At 40.4% G+C, this 21,970-nt stretch overlaps 1 protein-coding gene across 3 annotated transcripts in view; it reads right to left on the reverse strand.

Annotated features, from left to right (window-relative positions):
* The window catches only part of ulk4 (unc-51 like kinase 4), a 102,234-nt gene that overhangs the window by 9,429 nt on the left and 70,835 nt on the right, over positions 1 to 21,970 (reverse strand). For all 3 annotated transcript variants that reach the window (XM_026185486.2, XM_026185490.2, XM_026185485.2), the window contains 5 exons: positions 21,907 to 21,955; positions 20,146 to 20,251; positions 12,145 to 12,311; positions 10,219 to 10,320; positions 7,316 to 7,510 (listed from right to left, as the gene is read on the reverse strand). In XM_026185486.2, coding sequence (XP_026041271.2) covers positions 7,316 to 7,510; positions 10,219 to 10,320; positions 12,145 to 12,311; positions 20,146 to 20,251; positions 21,907 to 21,955 — 619 coding nt within the window. The remainder of the gene's footprint in view (positions 1 to 7,315; positions 7,511 to 10,218; positions 10,321 to 12,144; positions 12,312 to 20,145; positions 20,252 to 21,906; positions 21,956 to 21,970) is intronic.

The following is a 21,970-nucleotide window of genomic DNA, read 5'->3' on the forward strand; positions in this document are numbered from 1 at the left end:
ATTACAAGAAGGCCTATGACTCAATGCCCCACAGCTGGATACTGGAATGCCTAGAATTGTACAAGATCAATGGGACCCTAAGAGCCTTCATCAGGAACTCAATGGGGATGTGGGGATGTGGCGTACAACACTAGAGGCCAACTCCAAGCCCATAGCACAAGTCACCAAGGAGATGCTCTGTCCCCACTGCTGTTCTGCATAGGCCTGAACCCCCTCAGTGAGATCATTAACAAGACTGGCTACGGATACCGACTACGGAACGGAGCAGTTGTCAGCCACCTCCTGTACATGGATGACATCAAGCTGTATGCCAAGAGTGAACGAGACATCGATTCACTGATCCACACTACCAGGCTATACAGCAATGACATTGGAATGTCGTTCGGACTGGAGAAGTGTAGTCGGATGGTAACAAAGAGAGGGAAGGTAGTCAGAACTGAGGGGATTGAACTACCAGAAGGCAACATTGCAGACATAGAGGACAGTTACAAGTACCTGGGGATCCCACAGGCGAATGGGAACCATGAAGAGGCCGCTAGAAAAGCTGCAACCACAAAGTACCTGCAGAGGGTCAGGCAAGTCCTGAGGAGTCAGCTGAATGGTAAGAACAAGATCTGGGCCATCAACACGTACGCCCTGCCCGTGATCAGGTACCCTGCTGGGGTAATAGGCTGGCCAAAGGAGGAGATAGAAGCCACTGACATAAAGACAAGAAAGCTCCTTACCATGCATGGAGGGTTTCACCCCAAGTCCAGCACCCTGAGGCTGTACGCTAAGCGGAAGGAAGGGGGCCGGGGACTGGTGAGTGTCAGCACCACAGTCCAGGATGAGACAACGAACATCCAAGAATACATTGGGAAGATGGCCCCAACTGACCGAGTGCTCAGTGAATACCTCAGGCAGCAGAAACCCAAGAAAGAGAAGGGAGACGAGGAACCATCATGGAAGGACAGGCCCCTGCACGGTATGTACCACCGGCAGATAGAGGAGGTGGCTGATATCCAGAAATCCTACCAGTGGCTGGACAAAGCTGGACTGAAAGACAGCACAGAGGCACTAATCATGGCAGCACAAGAACAAGCTCTGAGTACAAGATCCATAGAGGCTGGGGTCTATCACACCAGGCAAGACCCCAGGTGCAGGCTGTGTAAAGATGCCCCAGAGACAATCCAGCACATAACAGCAGGGTGCAAGATGCTAGCAGGCAAGGCATACATGGAACGCCATAACCATAGTGTACAGGAACATCTGTGCCGAGTATAACCTGGAAGTCCCGAGGTCAAAATGGGAGATGCCCCCAAGGGTGGTGGAGAATGACCGAGCTAAGATCCTGTGGGACTTCCAGATACAGACGGACAAAATGGTGGTGGCTAACCAACCGGACATAGTAGTGGTAGACAAACAGAAGAAGACGGCTGTAGTGATCGATGTAGCGGTTCCGAATGACAGCAATATCAGGAAGAAGGAACATGAGAAGCTGGAGAAATACCAAGGGCTCAGAGAAGAGCTCGAGAGGATGTGGAGGGTGAAGGTAACGGTGGTCCCCGTGGTAATCGGAGCACTAGGTGCGGTGACTCCCAAGCTAGGCGAGTGGCTCCAGCAGATCCCGGGAATAACATCGGAGATCTCTGTCTAGAAGAGCGCAGTCCTGGGAACAGCTAAGATACTGCGCAGGACCCTCAAGCTCCCAGGCCTCTGGTAGAGGACCTGAGCTTGAAGGATAAACCACCCGCAGGTGCGTGTTGGGTGTTTTTTATATATACATACATATATATGCCTTTGCTCCAAAGCATCCAACTCCTTGAGATGAACTTCATTTTCCTCAAGGCTGTAATTGAAGTGACATTAAAGAATGAATGTTCTTTGGATCATTGGAAATTTCATCATTGCATTTTGTTTTAATGTCCTATTGTAAGGTTTCTATGAACTTCAATGATTTAAGAAGAGTGGGTTCGTTTAAGTCCACACATGCATATGAATGTATGGATGACGCCAGGAATAGTATCTATGGTTAGAGCTGAAGCTGGTGGGATCCTAATGGATCACAGAAACAAATAAGTGACTTGATTTGTCTAAAGCCATATTTAAAACAGAACTGTGGCTGCATTCTTCATAGGACCACTCTTCTTATTGGTATTAATATTACTCATAATTCTACTGATGTATAAATCTATTTAATTATTCTGCTACAGTACATTAAACTAGGTTAAAGCATCAGCTTACAAGCATATCTCTTTTTTCCCCTCACTGAATTCTCAGACTACATTATTTATCTCTGCTCTTTGTCTTTCCTCTGTTTTTACTCCTGTCCTGACATGTCTCTTCACACCATGTCTAGGCTCCTCACCCTCCCAGGAACACCTGGACCCCAGGCTTGTGTGAGGGTGTGTTCACTGATCACACAGAATAGTTCTCGCCGTTTTAACACAAAGCTAGGTTAAGGTCTGATTTCATACTGCTGAAAAAGTTTGTGTTACAAAAACGGTATTGTAAGAATAAAAAATGCCTCGGCGTATGTCTCTTCAGATGTTTAATGTGTGAGTGCATATGTGCCTGTCTATTTGTTGGATGCGTTTTCTCTGATCTCCAGTGACATCATCACCTGTGTCTCTGTGGCGGCACAGCATGCTCGTTGCTAAGAAACGGGGTTAGGAGGAGACAAAGAGGGGGCTGCGGTGGGGCATATGATGCTAGAAACTGGACAGTCTGACAGGAATATGGAGACAGGAGGGAACTCCCTCTAATGTCAACTGTTTCTATGTTTCTTCTCTTTTTCTCTTTTGAAAAACAGAAGAAAAAAATTCAACTTCTCATGGTAAAGTTACTTCTTCAACAGGAAGTTGTCTTTCTGAATATTAACAAAAAGGATCCCAACAAATTCTTTCTTCTGAGAGGCATTAGCAGGTGGGGGGGATTGACTGAATTTTTTATCTGGAGGAAGCTTGAAGTGAAAAGCTGTAAGTGAAACTGTGAATTGCACTTCATGTTTTCACAAACACATAGTTTTGAATTTCCCATCATGATTAGGGGCTATTTATGTGTGCATGGAAACCACACGTAAACATACCTACTTACCAAACCTTCATCCTTGCTTTCCAGATGCCCCCACCCCCCACCTCCTTATCCTCCATGTGTCTCCATCTCTAGCCAACCAACCCTAACTCAATAATACTGATCTTAAAGTGATTTGAGAGGCGTTCAAGGCACACAGCAGAGGACAGGCAGACGTGTGGCCTTTCAGAAAGACAGCAGGGCTGTCTCAACAGTCAGTTCAAACAAGGAAAAACGTACCTGAGATCAGACAGAGGAAGAAAGAGAGACGTGCACAGATATAGACACTGCTGTGATCTGTATGTGTGTGCGTTTGAGTAAGAGTCTAGTGAGGAATGATTTTTTTTGTTTTACAGTTATTTTAAATACTCAGGTCTAAAAATGCAGAGCTTCTAACCTAAAAAAATCTCGAGAATTATCTTGGAGTCAAAAGCAAGGCTTGAAACATAACTCACAAAACTTTTCCCATCTGCTTAGTAATTCTCTGGCACTGATGACAGGGGAAATTATCTTGATGAAATCAATCCTAAAGGTAAAGGAAATCCCACAAAGTTTTCCCACTGAAAATAGGTCATGATGAAATCATCAGCTTCCAAGGAAATTCTAATGGGTGTCGAACTAAGCTGGAAACAAACAGGGACTAAAAGATAAATAAAGGTTCATGTTTTTGGCTTGAGCACCGTAAAAGGTTACAATAATTGGACATAATGTGCTTTGACATTTTTGAGACTGTGTGCTGAGACATTTCAGCCTCTGGAGGTGAGAGAGGACAAAGCTTCAGGACACAAGTGAAAAAACAGGACAATGTCAACCACGGCTTACATATCCATATGCAAATATCCAAATATCAGATCAGTGAACGTTATAGCTGCTGAAAAAGTTAAATTACAGTTAAGTTGATTAAAAGAGGTTTTGTGTGAACTGAGTTTGTTAAAGATATTTTTCATATCAGGGACTGAACATGATAAACTGAGAGGCCAGAGGAAGACCAATAACTCTGAGAAATTATATTATTTAAAAAAAAATAAGAAATGCCTATTATTTTCAAAAACGTATTGTTTTAAATCTAATTAGCATTTTGTTTTTCTGTAGGTCTTTGCAAGTTGTTACTCAAATATGAAAGACAAGTTGAAAATTGTAGTAAATCCAACATGATACATTCTTCATTTCCTCTCCCTTGTAGTTTCCAAGCTATTAGCAGGATCTTTGATAGAGATTATCAGAGCCCTGAAATCAATGAAAAATAATTAAAAAGCTTTTTTCTGAAGGGCAGACACTTGTCTGAGGGTGTAAATGTGTGTTTGAAAGAGAATATGAGTCTTCTGTATAAAAGCATGTTGTGGGTGATGGATATGTTTTGATACATTTGAACTAACTGTCTATGATACATACAGTGCTTAACAGATTAATTAGACCACGTCCCAATGTAAGGTTTATGCTACAGCTGCTCTAAATGAACAGTAAGGATAATTACCAGTATCATGTTTTATGTTTTTGTAATGGTTAATCCACCAGTATGTCTACACTCTTTAATCAAAATGATATTTCTAATTTTAAAATATAATTATATGTATATTATAAATATGAATTGTTTTTAATTTACAGTTTTACAAATTAGAAAAACAATAATTAATCATATTATTATATTTTGATTAAAATGCCAAACAACAATTATTTACTTGGATACCTGAACAGAAAAATTAGTTTTAGTTGTTTAATGTCATGCTTTAATTTCTGACTGTTCAGAGAAGTCCAATGTACCGGCTCGATATTAGGTATAAAAATGCAGATCCAGTTCAGTTAACTCAGTAATTTTTAATCAAGTTTTTCACAGATTTCTTCTTTTGTGACAGGTGGTCTAATAATTTTGTTAAGCACTCTATAAAGAGAGAATGAGAGAGCGAGAGCGAGCGAGAGATAGCGAGCAAGAGAGAGGGAGAACTAGAACAAGCACTCAGAGAGAGAGAGCCAAACCTTTAAAAATGAAATCTTTTAAATTAACTGTTGTAATGAGTGAAATGACCAAATGCACGCAGAGGCTTTTTCTAAGCAAATAAATGAGTTCTGCTGCTCACTCCGTGCGGGATGCTGCTTGGTGACTCATCCACTAGCTACATATTCTCATTTGCTACATAGTTGAAAGTAACTGCTGTGATGTGTGTTTGTTGCCCAGGGTGGTGATCAGGACAGAGAAGACACACACAGATGTTACTTTGTTGACTAGCACGGGGAGTAATAAGGGAGTTTTCACATGAGGACAAATGTGGTGTGACAGACAGACAGAAAGAGGAAGAGATACGTCTAAGAGCTCGTGTGTGACAGTTCGTGTGTGTGGGTGGTTCAGGTGGCTAGAAATAATTAGTAAGAGGAATCAAAAATATACGAGTACACGCAAACACTGCCTCTCTCTCTCTCACACACACACACACACACACACACACACACACACACACACACACACACACACACACACACACACACACACACACACACACACGGTAGCTTCCAGGCACAGCCTTCAGTCAGATCATGTGATCTCAGGGTGACAGCTGACCTTGTATCCCACATGCAGAATCTCATGACCCTGCGGCCAAGCCAAAACATTACAAATGCATTTTACATAATTCATAGGGGTCTGCTGAACAATCAGCTATTTTTTCTAACTTCATGTTGATTTCCTAAAATGCATTTTTACTGGACCGACTCACCAACCCTACCTCTTTTTTTAGCAGTAATCTCTAAAAAGACATGTATTCAGTAAATTAAATTAAATTCAGTGGGTTACATTCAGAGACCAGATTGATTAAATGGTAAATGGCCTGCATTTGTATAGCGCTTTTCTAGTCCATAGGACCCCAAAGCGCTTTACACTACATTCAGTCATTCACCCATTCACACACACATTCACACACTGGCAATGGCAAGCTACATTGTAGCCACAGCTGCCCTGGGGCGCACTAAAAATCCAATATCAACACACTTAACTTATTCTTAAGTATGGTTAAGTTTCGACAACTAGAACAACGCAATTAATGTCCAAATAACGCTGACATCATGGTTTAAAAATAACGATGGCAGTCAGTGATAGCCCTCAGCCTCCTAGTAGATACACCTAAGGTGTCAATTTGAAACTCCTACGTTGTTTCACATTCAGAAGATTTTCAGAACACTTGACCTCTGACCCCTGACCTCGAGTTCAAAGTCACTGAGATTCCAACTTGTCAGAGATTTTTAGTAGATGCACTTATGGTATCAATCTGAAAGTGCTCCATTACTTCGTTCTCAAGTTATTGCATTCACAAACTTGGGTGTCCACACCGTCCACCCACCTGGCAGGGTGAAGACAATAGGTGAGGTTGAACTGAGAAAGTAATCAAACCCGGGTTGCGGCTATGTCACATGAACCGTAAACTACTTGGCCACGAGGGCTGGCACTGGGCTTAAATCTTTTAACACAAAAACATTCAATGTGAACTCATTTGCTAGCAAAGCATGTAAGATGTCTACCAAATATCTAACTACTGCACAACTAACTGCCTTAGTCAGACAATATTTTACTGGCAGTTTAGTTAACATTTTAACAAGGTTTTAAATTCAAATGAATCAGTAGGTGGGCCAACATTTTCACTCAATTCACAGCATGTTCCTATTAATATTAAATTGTTTTAGACACATAAAATGTTGCTATTGTTTGTCAGGGTTAAGAAACTGTCGCCTTGTTAAATCCTGAATGCCAGCCGCAGCTGCTCAGTCCTTCCCACTGCTACCAGATTAAAATAATGTTTCTGTTTTGTCTGGGGAGCCTTAGCCTTACTAAATTTCAATGTGTTTTACTGCAGTACACTGTACTACAGGCTAGCTTTGGTCTGTAGTACAAATCATTCTGACTGTGAGACAAAATTGGACAGATACTTGAACAGAGTGAGAGGCAGATAGAAAACCAAAATTTTTTCCCTCTCTGCCTTGCTCTCTCTGTCAGTCTCGTTTGGGTGAAAGTACACGTTTTTTTCAGAACAGCAGCACAGTTGAACTGACTCTTGTGTTTGTATAATTTATACACATATATGTATGTGTCTATAATTCCAATATGTTAAATCTGCAGGGCGCTCAAATTACCAATATAGAACCAAGGTTCAACACAAATGGAACACAAAATATACGTCCAAAAAAATGTTCATGAGCTCTGATGAGCGTGTGTATGTGAAAATGTCAGTGTGTTCAGTTAAGCTTTTCAGATTGTCCGTCTGTGTGGATGTTTACTTACTAGTCGTTTAATAATTTTAAGAGCTGTACGTTGTGTTCGGGGCGTCTCAGTGTGCATGCGAGTGCGCAGCACATGCGAGAAGCTTCGTAAGCAGGAAGGCGACAGGCAGTCAGGACCCTCTCCACAGTAAAGTTGGACCAGCAGTGACAGACAATGAACAGACTCCTCCCAGATTTCCTGGTTCTCAGCAGACAGCTGCATGGACAGATAATCAGTGAATATATGCAGAGATTAAAGTATAAGAGAACATGTTTCTATTTTGGATACTCAGGTTCTGCATCAAGTTTTTTACTATGTGTACTGGATCTTAAAATCTGTAGAATCAGTAATGGCACCCAGGTACCTTTTGAATCCAAGTAAAATTGGCAGTCAACAAAACATAAAAGTATCCTGTCTACAGCCTCTAATTAGGAATAAAGCTGTCCTTCCAGGTATTGGCATTAGTATATTTGATGATTGGCGTTCTAAAAATATAAGATTTATTTGCGATCTGTTTGAAAGGGGTAGTTTTATGGCCTTTAATCAAATTCAAATTAAATATAATTTACCACAGAAACACTTCTTTGGGTTCCTGCAAGTAAGGCATTTTGTAAATTCCCTTAAATTTCCAGCCAATCAACCTGTTTTGAATCCTATTGAAAGCTTTCTTCTTAAATTTAATGAGGAAATAATCACAAAAAAGAAATTTATCGCTCTTTGTTATGGGAAATTATTGTCTTTGAATTTTGTAACCACTGATAAGGCCAGGGTTTGGTGGGAAACCGACCTCGAAGTTCAGCTTAGTGCAGAAGCATGGTCCAAAACTTTTAGATCTGCCAAGAAATTGTTTTCCTGTAACAGACTCCAGGAAAGCCATTACAGAATCTTACATAGACTGCAGCGTACGCCAGAGTTTCTAAATAAAATTCATCACTCAGATTTCTCCATTTTGTGTAAAGTGCAATACGGATATGGCATATGGCAATGTCCTTTAATTACTAGATTTTGGAAAAGTATTGCTATAGAGCTTCGCTCAATCTTTCACCAGACGATCCCACTGAACCCTGTGCTGTTCGTTCTGGGTCTATCTATAGAAGGCCTTTCTCTGTCTTCTGTACAGATGCTTTTGTTAGGTACATTTAGCGAGGCAATGTGTACTGTTTCAATGGATTCAGAGACAGCCCCCCACTGTTACACAATGGTACAGAGACATGTTCAAGGTGCTGCCAATGGAGCGCCTTAGTGCCATCATAAAGGGCAATTGTGATGCATTCTGTAGGATATGGCGGCCTTTGCTTGATCACCAACCTCGTGACCTTGCTGTGCTATTACATAAAGGGGGATCACATTTTGTTTTTAAACACAATAATTAATGTCTGTATTTTTTTTCTCTCCCCCACTTTTTTCCTTTTTTCTTTCCCTTGACTTCAAATGTGAAACACTGTACATATTTTGACCCAGACATGTACATCTGTAACTCATGTACCTGTATTTGTTTTTTTTTTCTTCTCTTTTTCTTATTTGTATTTGTTGTGCTGATTTGTTGCTGTTTGTGTTGTTCCAAAAAAATCAATAAATCATTGTTAAAAAAAAAAGTATCCTGTCTGTATCCTCTGTCATTGTCAGTTTGAAAGTACAACAACAACCAAAAGATACTAAATGGGAGAATACACAATGAGACTAATAACAATGTGGCCAGAGTCCAAGGAGAATTTCATACCTTTACTTCTCAATTTTACATTTGATTCCAATCTGTCCATCTATCTATCTATCTATCTATAGATATATGCAAAGGCTGGGGGTGTGTCAGCTGCTCGGTCAGCCTACTTTTCCAAACAACACTCGATGTGTCAAGTGTAGTGTCTGTTTCCATTCCTGGAGACTTCTTTTTTTTTTAAATCCCCCACAGTCTCCTCCTCTTTCATCTCTCTGGCGTAGACTTCCCAGAAGTGTGCTGCCTCATAGTACCCTCTCTTTTTGGCCTAAGTACCGAGTACTCATATAATAATGTACTAATGACTACTAAATACTCAGGGGCAAGAACATCAACATGTTGATGAGCATTCCAGCTGGTGCGATCTCATTGCAAGGCGCCATATCGTTAATCACAATTTTATTTGTGTTTAGTGTCAGTGGGTATGGATGTTTGACTGGCTGCAGAGATAACAAAAGGCCAACACTGTTGCAATGCTTATCTTTCTGTTTTTAGACTTCATCAGGTTCTGTGTTAGTACCAGCAGACACTGCACATGCCTGGGATTAATAACTGTAATAACTGCAAACCAATTACTTCAGTAAACGTAGACAATCATCAGTTTTAAATAGACACACAATATTCACGAAGCACACAGCTTTTCTAATTGAAGGAATTAGATGGTCCATGCACACATTTTCAACTGTCCAGTTAACTCCTACAATAACAAAGAAACACATACAGTGTGGTGCAGTGAGATATTTCTCTAGAAATATTTAGTCAAGATGCAGATGCAGCTGATTATTTTGCTGATCTTAATGGATTTATTTGGAGACCTAGTGTATAACTAAAGAATAACCTACTTTGAGCTGTATAGGTCACTAATGTTTTGGTTACTGGCACTTTTATCTAATTCAGGTAGCATAATAGAGATGGACATGTGTTAACACTGGAACCCAGGGCTGGTTGGCCTGGATACAAGCAGGAAGCTGCTTTAGCCCAGGTGATATGTGCCCTATCCACCTGAGCATCAGCTCTGCACAACATAGTGCATTTAAAAAACATACATTTTTTAAATGCACTATGTACAAGAACACAATATTTGCCACTGTATCCAGCATATATTTACATGTATATAAACATGCAAACAGAAACAACCATAAAAAATATATATGCATACAACACATTTACATGCGCAGACATGCACAGGATCTGTGAGTGTTGGTCTCACCATGTGAATGAGGTGTGTGCTGAGTTGGCTCAGGGGTCTGTTGGCTCGGAGCAGCTTCTCTGCTGCCTCCGTCTCTGCTGCTGGACAAGATAGCCTCTGGCTCTATACACACGTGCAAAGACGCGCACATACACACACACACACACATTAAATCATTTATAGAGATTTGACAGTCAATAACGATGGATCCAGGGACCTGCCAAGACTTATTCTGACAAACTGAGACATACACAGAAAGACACCCTGATAGATGAAGGCAGGGAATTTTTCTACATATTATGTTATTCTAAACCTTCTTTAAGTTCTCAGGATAACATAAGCTGAACATTTTTTTGCCACAAAGTTATTTTTGCATCTCATTCTTAAGGCATCATCTCTTTTGCCCCTCATTATTAGCACCTCTGTGACTTACTTTGGCTTATTTTACTTTACTTCCTGTCTGTAGTGGAACTTCAGGCCAATTAGTGATGGGCTAATAACAGCACATATTTTGTCTCTTTCCCAAAGTCTCTGCTACGCTTGTCCTATTTTTTCCTTCTGTAGTGTACTGTATATAATCTCTGACATGCTCCCTCTTGACCAACTGAGTAATATTTTGAGAAAAACGGTCTAGTCACGTCCTTTCTCCTTATCAGACCTTATTACCCAAATGAATTTGGTTTGGGCTGAAGTTTTCTTTTTAATGAGCTTTGCATTTCTCGCAGAATTGATTTCCGCTGCAGATTCTGCTTGTTGCCTTTTCCATCTCAGTCTCTCCTATCTCTCCACCCATCCTTCTCTTTTTTCTGTCCTCTCTTTCACCCAGTCTTTCACCCTGCCTTCACTTTAGTCCCCCCACCCCCTGTCCGGGCATTAATATGTATGTGCTGGGCTGGGGTGCACACTATGGGGAGATGGGGGCTGATGTGTGTGTGCCAATCCGAGAGTGTGAGTGTGTGCGCGTGGATGTGTATGTAGTGAGGCAAGCTAAGGACAAAGCCAGCGGTGATAATGAGGCCGCAGGGACATAGCCAGACAGGCCCCTCTGTGCATGCTTGTGTGTGTGTGTGTGTGTGTGTGTGTGTGTGTGTGTGTGTGTGTGTGTGTGTGTGTGTGTGTGTGTGTGTGCGCGTCCCAGGGATTCAGGACTTCATACCCTTTCTCCTGAGTCCACAACTTCAATATTGCAGTTGCTTAAACCTGCTAGCTTTCACTGTATACTTCAAGGGGCACACACACTCAAACACACACAGACACATGCCTTCAGGGACGTGATACAAGGGCAACATTTTGAGGAAGTACACTTTGTGATTCTGTCGGTGAATCTGCACTCACCAAAGATGAAGTTGGCAAAAAGTGGTGAATCACTGTAGGACATACATGAGCCTAAAATGACCAATTTCACAAGATGAAGCCAAAAAAACCTAACAAATAACAATAATTTAGTATTATTTTCTAAATTAAGGCTTGTGGCTCTTTAAGGATGTCTTTGCAAGGACCGTTGAGCGTTTTGAAAGTGTGTGATACTGAAATTATGCCTGGATTCCTTAATATTTAGTTTTCTTTAAGTTTCTTTTAGGGGAATGGGCCCATAAAAATATCAAAAAACACACTTGATTTAAATTTGAATGATCTCCCTTTCATGATCTCCTTCTCTGGTATGCTCACACAGTTTCTAGTTTGGCTGCTATTTCAGTTAAACTCCTGTTATTTCCTCTTGCACTTGCACCTCTGCAGTGTGCGCACTGGATCTCTTCCGGTGTGACTCTTTAACTGAAAACTGCTGGGTTGTAGGTGGAGAACCAGCTCACATCACTAGCGATGATCTTTCAGACATGGCAGTTCTTGTTTGCTCTCTGTGCATCTTTGAGGACCATGATGAAATCACAAAGGGACATCAGTCAGCTGTAAAGTTTGTGTTCATCAGGTGTGTCTGAGTGTTCATACCTGCAGGGCAGAGCGGACAACAACTGATGTTTGCTTAAGGACGTTGTGAAGCAGTTCCAACAGAGCTTGTAGCACAACGTGGCCGACCTTCCTTCCAGCATGCTCCTCTCTATCTAGATGAGCAAGCGCAGCTTCTGAGAGGGTGCAAACCACCACCTCAATAAGCCCTGTGTATTCAAGAAAAGTGGAGAAGATTGTATCTGAACTATGATTTCTTAGTTTTCTTGGTAACTTGTATTTTTGCAGAGCTTTGCATATGCCCAGTGCATTCTGGGAACTTGTCAGCCTATATAAATTGTTAACCTATTAAGCCGTGAACATAAAAAATAAGGATAATAATGTAAGAGAACCTAATTAAGGACGGCTTTGTCACTTTAACTGCCAAAAATCGTTAACCAGTTTAATACAAATTGTATCAGTTAATATATTCTATATGTTATAATGATCTATATATTAGATGTTTGTCTTTTTGAGGCCCTGTGTTCACGATACATTTTATTAAACAAAGAGAAACAAAAAGCAATTCAGGCAATTCACGCACATTACCACAATTACATTATTACATTCACAAGAACATCTTTAAGTTCATGTGAACCAAAAATGTTTCTCTAGCTGGAAACAAATTAGACTATACCAATAAATATCTGTAACTTCAGGCTCTGATTCAGCTACAGAGCAGATTGATTGCCTATATGCAAGCTTAATTCAATTAACATTTTGTTATTACCAAGCTGCACATCAGAGGAAATTGTTTGAATACGACACTGAACTGTGCAGGGTTACAGTCCCTTAATGAGAAAGTACATAAGGGCAGCAGAGGCAACAAGGCAACTCACTACATACTCATCCAAAAACTCATTCTTATTGTTTTTGTCTGTTCTCTCACCTCACTCAGTCTCTCCCTACATAACTGTCCAATGTACAACATGAGGTTGTTACCTCTTGCAAAGCTATGAATAGCACCTACTAAAGTGCAAACCCATGTTATATCACTATTAAATTTAAAGTGACACAGAGGATAGTCACAGTGAAGACATGACACATGCAGTGCCCATAAATATAACAATACCTAGACAATCAATACGCCCAGATTTGTCCTTCATTTCTACTTCTGTGCACAAAAACTTAGTTATATAACCATGTGTATTAAATCATAGTCTTCACTAGGGAAAATACACCCAGTTTTGTTTTCGTCTTCCAACAGATCTTTATTTAGACTGTGGATGTCGTGTGTTTATTTTTGAGAGTGAAAGTGCAACACTGCAGACACTAGAAAGCCATTAAGTTTGCCTGCTGTCAGCGAGATGTACTGTTACACTGTCAAACAATCTCATAATTAATTAGACAAGCTGCTCTACTTTTGACTGTTCAATCAAAAAAGACTTGTCCTGTTAATGCAACTTGACAACACAGTCCCACTTAGATAGTTTTTGTGTATTATGCTGCTGATACTTGCTGATTATTACTACTCACCAAGTGTGCTCCTTTTAAAAAAGACAGAAATTATTCCTTAATTACACTAAAATGACTTTAACAGAAGCTTTTTAAGGGTGGACAAAGGTGGAAAAGTTACAAAAGGATATGCAAAGGTATGCATCAGCTGGCACTGAAACAAGCTGTCTACAAACTGAGTAAATGGACAATCTGTAAATATCACACCAATACCGCAACTACTGACTGACAGTAAAACACCCGCAGAAAGCTTTACACCTTGCTAAATCTTTGTGTTGTGTGTCAATGAAAAACACTGACTAGGAATGGTGTTAATGGAAGGTCACAAAAGCTGTCCAACAATAAATAAATAAAGCAGCACATTTCCGGTTTGCTTGTGGGACAAATATTTCATGGACAGATGAGACAAAATTGGAACTTTCTGGCAAAAATCCACATAGCTATGTTTGGCCTCGGGGCCTGATGGAGGGACTGATTAATTCAAAATTGTATCTTGAACTTTTAAAAGCACAATTCAGGGCAACAGTTCATGACCTGAAGTTTAGGAGAGCCTGGGTGATACAAGAAGACACTGACCCAAATCACACTAGTAAATAAACAACAGAATGGATGAAAGAGAATGAAAATTCATGTTTTGGGATGGCCAAGTCAGAGTGCTGACCTTAAAAAGTGAGATGTTATGGCATGATGAGGAAAGAGCTGTTCATTGAAAACATCCTAGAAATATGGATAAACTAAAACAGTTTTGTAGGAGGAATGGTCCAAAATTTTCTCCACATTGTACAAGTCTAATGAGCCGCATCTGCCATTGATGCATATTTATAAAGCCTAAGTGTTTACAAATGGTTATGGTTTCATAGATTCCTCTTCTTTCCTGGGGGCCTTATGACATTTTACGTCAAGGTCAAGAGAAGGTGTTAAGAAAAACATATGGGATGCAATAGTTTGCATATTTAACCCTAACCCTTAAAGACAAACCTTCACTCCTACTTAACACTGCTTCTGCTATGGCTCGCTGCTTCTTGTCCATCCAACCAACCATGCTTCCACCATCGCCTGCCCTTCACTCCATCTGTTCAGCCCTTATCCTCAGTCATCCTGAGTCCTACAGCTGGCTCTTCCAAGCAACACATCTGTTCTTTGTTATAAAGTTATGTTCTTGTGTCAAAATTCACATTAAAATTAAACTGAGAAAAAAAAGTAATGGTAGCACCTACAGTCTTCGTGCAGAGGCAACTTTAACACAATCCATTCTTTTTAGGGGCTCAAAAGTAATTGGACAAAGAACTGAAAATAAAATCTTTCACTAGTAAAACCATTAGTAAAATCAATCATTTCTAATACTTGTTTGAAAACCCAATGACAGCCTGAAGTCTTGAACTCATGGACATCACCAGCTGCTGGGTTTCCTCCTTTTCATTCTGGAAGAGGTTGTTCTTGGTTTCATCGGTCCAAAGGATGTTTTTCCAGACCTGTGCTGCCTTTTTTTGATTTTTTTTTTTTTGCAAATTGCAGTATACCCTTTCTATTCTTTAGGCTTATGAGTGGCTTGCATCTTGCAATGAACCCTCTGTATTTACTTTCATGCAGTCTTCTCTTTATTATAGACCTGGATATTGATATGCCTGCCTCCTGGAAAGTGTTGTTCACCTGGTTGGCTGTTGTGAAGGGCTCTCTTCACCACGGATAATGGTGGTTTTCTTCTGTTTCTGCAGCGTAAGGATCACTTGTTTCACCTGCTTTCCATGCAGGTGAAACAAGTGATCCTTGTTTCAACCACATATTGTCTGTTCACAGCAAAATCTTCCAAAATGCAAGCACCACACCTCAAATCAACTTCTTTTATCTGCTTAATTGGTAATGACATAATGAAGGAATTGCCCACACCTGCCCATGAAATTGCCTTTGAGTCAAAGCCATTTCATGGCCAATTACTTGTGGTCCTTTTAAAAAAATGGGCGGCTGAAACTTCTAAACCCTTCCTCAAATTTAAATGAAGACAGCCTCAAATGAAAGCTCAGAGTCTACACCAGGGGTGCCCAATCCCGGTCCTCGAGAGCTACCGTCCTGCAGCTTTTAGATGCATCCTTGTTCCCACACACCCGAATCAAATGAATGGCTTGTTATCAGGCCTTTGCCAAACACGATGGCATGCTGAAGAGGTAATCAAACATTTGATTCAGCTGTGTTGGAGTAGGGATGCATCTAAAAGCTGCAGGATAGTAGCTCTCGAGGACTGGGATTGGGCAGCCCTGGTCTACACATTATGTCCACTTATATAACTTCTGTTAAGGTCATTATATAACTATAAATATGTTTCTGTAAACAGGTAGAAAAACAAAACGTGTCCAAATATATATATATGGACCTAACTATAAGACAATGTTTTTCTGCTTATAGAATGTGGTGTATAATAGTATAGTATACCACACAAACATCTATCGTATTTTCGGCACTAAAAGGCGCACTTAAAATCCTTTAATTTTCACAAAAATTGACAGTGCGCCTTATAATCCGGTGTGTGTTATGTATGAATTCTGGTTGTCCTTACTGGCCTCAAACCGATTTTATGTGGTACATGGCACTCAGAAATCTGTCAAAAAATGTTTTAGTACGTCTTTGGTAAGCTACGAAGCCGGACCGGTTGATGGATTGTCGGAGCATTATGGCTACCGTAGTCAGGAGCCTTGTGGAGTAATCTAGGTCCAAAACTCCGCCCACTTCAGGTCCAAAAAACTGCAGCATCACTGAGAGTTAAAAACTGTCTAAATTCTTTCATCTTTAATAAAATGATCAGTGTTGCTGCTTTATGAGGTGTAACAATTAAGTTTAATATCCAGGCATCCATGAAAACAGAATGTAATACATTTAATGGAGTTAGAAGTTAGCAGGAAGTTAGCTCGCTAGTTTCCACCGAAATATGATATACTATGTGACTTTTGTAGGGTTACTGAAGTTGGACTAGCTGGTATATAATGATGTGCTACCTGATTGCTAGCGACACAGCTATGTTAGCATAACAAACACAGTGAAGCTGCAGGATGAATGCTAATTTCTTCCACTTGATAAAAGTTAATGTGAAGGTTCCCGATGGTTGGGGACAAATGCAATCGCATGGCAGGATTCTGTAAACTTCAGTCAGGAGAACAACTAAGATAATCCATCCACAATACGAGGTTAGTCATTAATATACTGCAACAACAAGAGAATAGAGCAGCTGCGAGAAAATTCAACGTTAATGAATCACTGGTACGGAAGTGGAGGAAGCAAGAAGAATGAGTTGAGTAAAATTTGACTTATCTGACTGTTTTGTTTCACTGTTTTTGTTTTCACTTAGTGCGCCTTATACAGTACATCGAGATGGGCATGTAGAGAAGTGGGGCCAGGAACTTGCTCTGAATTCTAACAATTAAAATTAAAAATGTCAAAAATGTGTAAATGTAACTTTTTTAGTTTAAGTCCAGGTGAATATTACTCAAAAAAAAAGAAGAAAAAAGAAAGAAAGATGTACATATAATTAATAAATATTATTTTAGCTGACTTTAATTCTGTGTACCATAACTCTATGTGATATTTCCTATGATAACAGACCTTTGGACCACACAATGTTTATGCTTCCAAATCTTCCATGTCAAAGTTTCAAATATAACCTGCCCGATATGCCTTTTCTGCCTGAGTACCCCTAATGTTAATGTAAACTGACTTTAGGGAACCAACATATAGTTAATGATGTGTTATTTATGCCAGTTAGCTACCAAGTCTGTTGTCTAAATTTATAGCATAAACAGAAAAACCCATGCTTCTCAAGCCATTTTTTCCACCCAGCCAGATTATCTGATTTTATTGTTTTATTATTATTATTTAAGGTGGCTACCTACCCAAACGGTTGTTTTTCATTCTTTCTGATCTGTAGAGACATGCATGGTAATCTTTTCTATTTTTCTGGGTCTGTAGAGACTCTGAAGACATGTAACTTTATGCAAAGACAATGAAACAATGAAATACTGCACCCTTAATTAACAAAGACAGATTTTTATGGTATAAATTATGCTTGGGGGGCATTATTTTTGACTGGACACATATGGACACAGTGTGAACTATTAGAGAATGCATTTGGGAAATTATGCTGAAACCAATTTGAAACGGGAATTTATAAATGCAAATTGAAAGAAACTAGATAACATCGTTGCAGAAGAGGTTTTCTGAAATATCTCAGTTTCTTACAAGGGTCAAGAGAAATAATGAAAAATGAAGTGTGATGGATTTAACCTTGAGAGGCACCACAGTGACTGTCAAGAACTCTGAAGACAAACAGAGCCCCTGAGAAGCTCTTTAATTAATTAAAAGGATAAGCACACTTTAACTAACACTCGGCCCAGGACCAAACTCAAGGTTCACTCAGGGTGCAAACATTTCTGAACTGTTGGGCTGAATTTCTGAGCTTGACATGCTCTAGATGTGACCATTTCCTTATTAAATAACAGCCTGCATGCCAGTGTGCCTGCAAAATTGGTCTCAAATTTATTCTCGGCAGAGAAGCCCTAGGCTTTATATCCGTGTATGATCAGATTAGAGACTAAACTTTCTTCCTTAGTCTGCTGCATGTTTTCAAATTAAAGCCGATCATCCATTATCACCTAAAATATTTACTCTGTTTAGAAATCTCACATTAAGGCATCAAGTTATTCTTCCCTCTTGCATCCCAAAATCTCTTCTGCTATCAAACTGTCACTCATCTTAACCTCCAATTTTCTCCTCTAGCGTGTTATCCCTTGCTGTCTCCAACCCAGATTCAACACATTCTCGCTCTCTGTGTGTCCCATGCTTCCCTCTCTCACCTTCATGCTACCCTTTTTACCTCCTATTTTGCTTTTCTGCCTCCATCATTTTCCATCCCTTTTCTCTTTCATGCTTTTGTGCCATCTTCTTTTTTTCCTCCGTTGTTCTGTTCTTCCTCTCTATCTCTGTTTCTCTCCCTCTTTGCTTCCTCTGTCTTCATTCCCCAGGGGGTATTATCTCAGTCGGAGGCAAATCTGCCCAATTATAAACCTCATCTCCCCAACTCTCTCTCTCTTACGCACACAAATATGAGGTTTTCCTGCATTCACTGCTGCACACACACCCTCTTCTCACAGATACACAGAAGCAGAAGCACAAATACAGTTACACAGGCACAAAAAAACCACCTCCCTATTTTTCTCTTCTTCACTGTCTATTTCACTGCCTCCTAACACACACACACACACACACACACACACACACACACACACACACACACACACACACACACACACACACACACACACACACACAGACATGAACAAGAACACCACCCTTCCCCTCCTCCCTCTGTCACACCTTAAAAACCCAATTATACACGCTTCCTCCCTTTTCCTCTTCTTTCCTTCTCTCCCTTTCCCTTCGTTCTTGCCATCACCACACTCATCTGGAGGGACCACAAGGAAAACAAGGGAGAAAGACGAGAAGGCAGAACAGGAGCCCAAAATAGAGGAGATGGGAGAGGGTAAAACTGGGAACAGACGCGAGGAAGGAAAGGAAATGAGGGGCCAAGATGTGAGCTGAGTAGATTGGAAAAGTGGCTGATAGCACGAGACAAAAAGGAGAGGAGGAGAGGAGGGAACAGAACAAGAGGAGAGGAGTGGAGATAGCGTTAATTGCCAGGCCAGTATTAGTGCTGGGTTGACAGATTCTTGTTGAGAGAGGTGCTGATTGGATGATAATGATGCTGACTTCAAGACTGCTGCATTGCTGACCCAATGGAAACAGAGGGAGAGGAGGAGTTAGTATGCAAGTATATAAAGATGGACAAAATGAAACAGAATGATGAGTGAATAAAAAAGAAAGAAAGAAATTAACACAGTCCTCAAATAGAAACTTGAGAAAATGTGTGTTATTGTGGTGTTGCAATCACACTGTTGAACTGTGGGTCCCGAAACATTTACACACACACACACACACACACACACACACACACACACACACACACACACACACACACACACACACACACACACACAAATATTCTGGGCAGGCATCCACAGTGTACCAAAGCTTTGTGCCTCACTATTGCTTCCTCCTAATTAAAGTCCTAATCCCCAACTAACTCTTCATGGCCAGAATAGGCCTAAACTAGACTTCTGAACAATGTCCTCACACCAAGAGAACAAAAAACATGAATTTGACTTCTCCCTAAGGATCCCCTGGAATCACTTGCAATTGACAGGAAAATCTCAGATTATTCACAGTAGCTGAGAGACAAAAAGCATGGCCTCCGCCTCAGGCACACACAGCCAAGGTTGCTGACCTGAATAAGCATTACACTACAATGTGGTCGGGTATCAGGGATGTCAACAAGTAACATAACAATCACTAATGTGAGCAGAACAGATGCCTTTCGATGACTAAGTGTCCTTGATAATAGTACATGTGTTGCAACACAATGCAGGAAAATATAAGAAGAATTTAGTACCTTTTAAAGGAGAGAAAATCTAGATCTTTCTCTCCATGAGGAATTCAGACACACTCTACCTTGTTGATACAGTGGTTGCTGATCCTGGATTGTGCCCTCACTAAGATTGCAGAGCAAAACAACTGCGTTTTGGACTATCCCACTGATAACGTTACTTCTATTGGCCTAGAAAAACAGGAGACAGACACAGGATAAGTAAATTACAGGTTTGCTTATAACATTTCACAATTAACCCAAAACAGCTAATATCTAACATGGTTTTGTCATCATTTTGTTATTTATACTGCATATACTGTCTTGAGAACACAGTTAATTATTTAATAAAGTAGTGGATTGTTTTATTAAAAAAGGTGCCTTTATTTATTTGTTTTTAAAGACTGAAAGTGTAATCTTCACCTCCCTCTTACCCATCCTATTTACTCCTCTTACTTCATCTTTCTCCTCTTTTCAAAATATTCTCTCCTCCCTCCTACAGTAATTCACTTCTCCTTCCCCCTTCTGCCCCCACTTCACTATTTGATCCTCTCTGAGATACACCAGCTCTGCCTGCAGGGTTGGTGCACATCGGTGTGATCTGTGTACGTGGTGATTAGCCTGGCTAGTACTCATCATGTGCAATTGCCTGCGGCTGGAGACAATGACATCAGTTTGTGCTGAGGACAAACTGCCTGTCAGGAGCCACAAATGACAAAGCTAAACTATTTTGATCTTTAAAGACTAAAAAGCTATAAAAATACTGCACTGTACTGTACGTTCTCACTAAAAGCATAAAGCTGACAATGGACAGTGAGGAACGGCAAACCAAAGTTTAACTTGGACCTTGCACATGAAGGGATAAGTATCTGACTTGCATAAGCGGTGTAGCTGCACTGTGAACACTTTCAGCCAGGCAGGATTTGTTAAAGCATTTACTGCAAGCATTCCCCTCTGATCAGTCTTTTGCCACCTCAGGCACGGCTAACACCCCGTTCAGAGCCGTGGTCTAACCAGCATCCTGAGGTCCTTTCATGTCTGAAGCAGAACTACTACATCATTTAGACAAATACAATTAGGTGAGTTTCTCCATGACAAGTGTGATCACCAGCGACAGGTGTAATCAATCTACATCAGAGAGTTTCAGGGAGTATAAATCAATTCAAATGTGAGCAATATAGACGGCACTAATGGATCCAGACATGACTGGTTCAGGCAGGAGTAAACAATCAGGAGACGAGTTAATCAGGCTGTTGGACAGCAGTGTTTAAAATTCTGTATCAGCTAGCTGGGGCTGGACAGGCAGCCATGCAGAACAGAGTTATTGAGTGTGCGCGTTTGTGTGAGTGCATGTGTTTGTGTGAAGCATAAATTAGAGCTGGTTTGGTTGTACTGTGTTGGTGGGTGCATTAAATTGTTCGCATGCAAAAAGGGTCAGGTGAAATGGTTTACTGGAAACACTGTTATGGCTCACTGAGAACAGACGAGTGCCATGTGTTTGCGTGCAAGCCCTTGTACATGATCTTAATAGCAGAGTTCATCTTTCCACTCTATTAGCCGTTCCTCCTCTCTGCTGCTGACCTGCCAGTCAATTACACCAGCCCTCTAATAGGTCAACATTATTCAGACTAATTTACATAAACATTTGAGGGTTAGATGGAAGGAGAGACCAAAAAGAAGGAAACAGACATAATAGACTGAATATAAACAGAATAGAAATGCTACAATAATACAAACTTTGATGAGCTTATTTTAAAACTGCACTGAATTTACTGACCAGTTTGACTGGTAAAGTAATTTAGATACTGCCTTGAAGACTAAATGATGAAACATGACTGCTTTCTTACCATAATGAGCTGAAAGACCATTGGTAGGATCCTACTACATTTGATCAACCTGAAAAGGAGAAGA

Source organism: Astatotilapia calliptera, chromosome 11 (assembly GCF_964374335.1).
Source record: "Astatotilapia calliptera chromosome 11, fAstCal68.1, whole genome shotgun sequence".
Lineage (NCBI taxonomy): Eukaryota > Metazoa > Chordata > Actinopteri > Cichliformes > Cichlidae > Astatotilapia > Astatotilapia calliptera.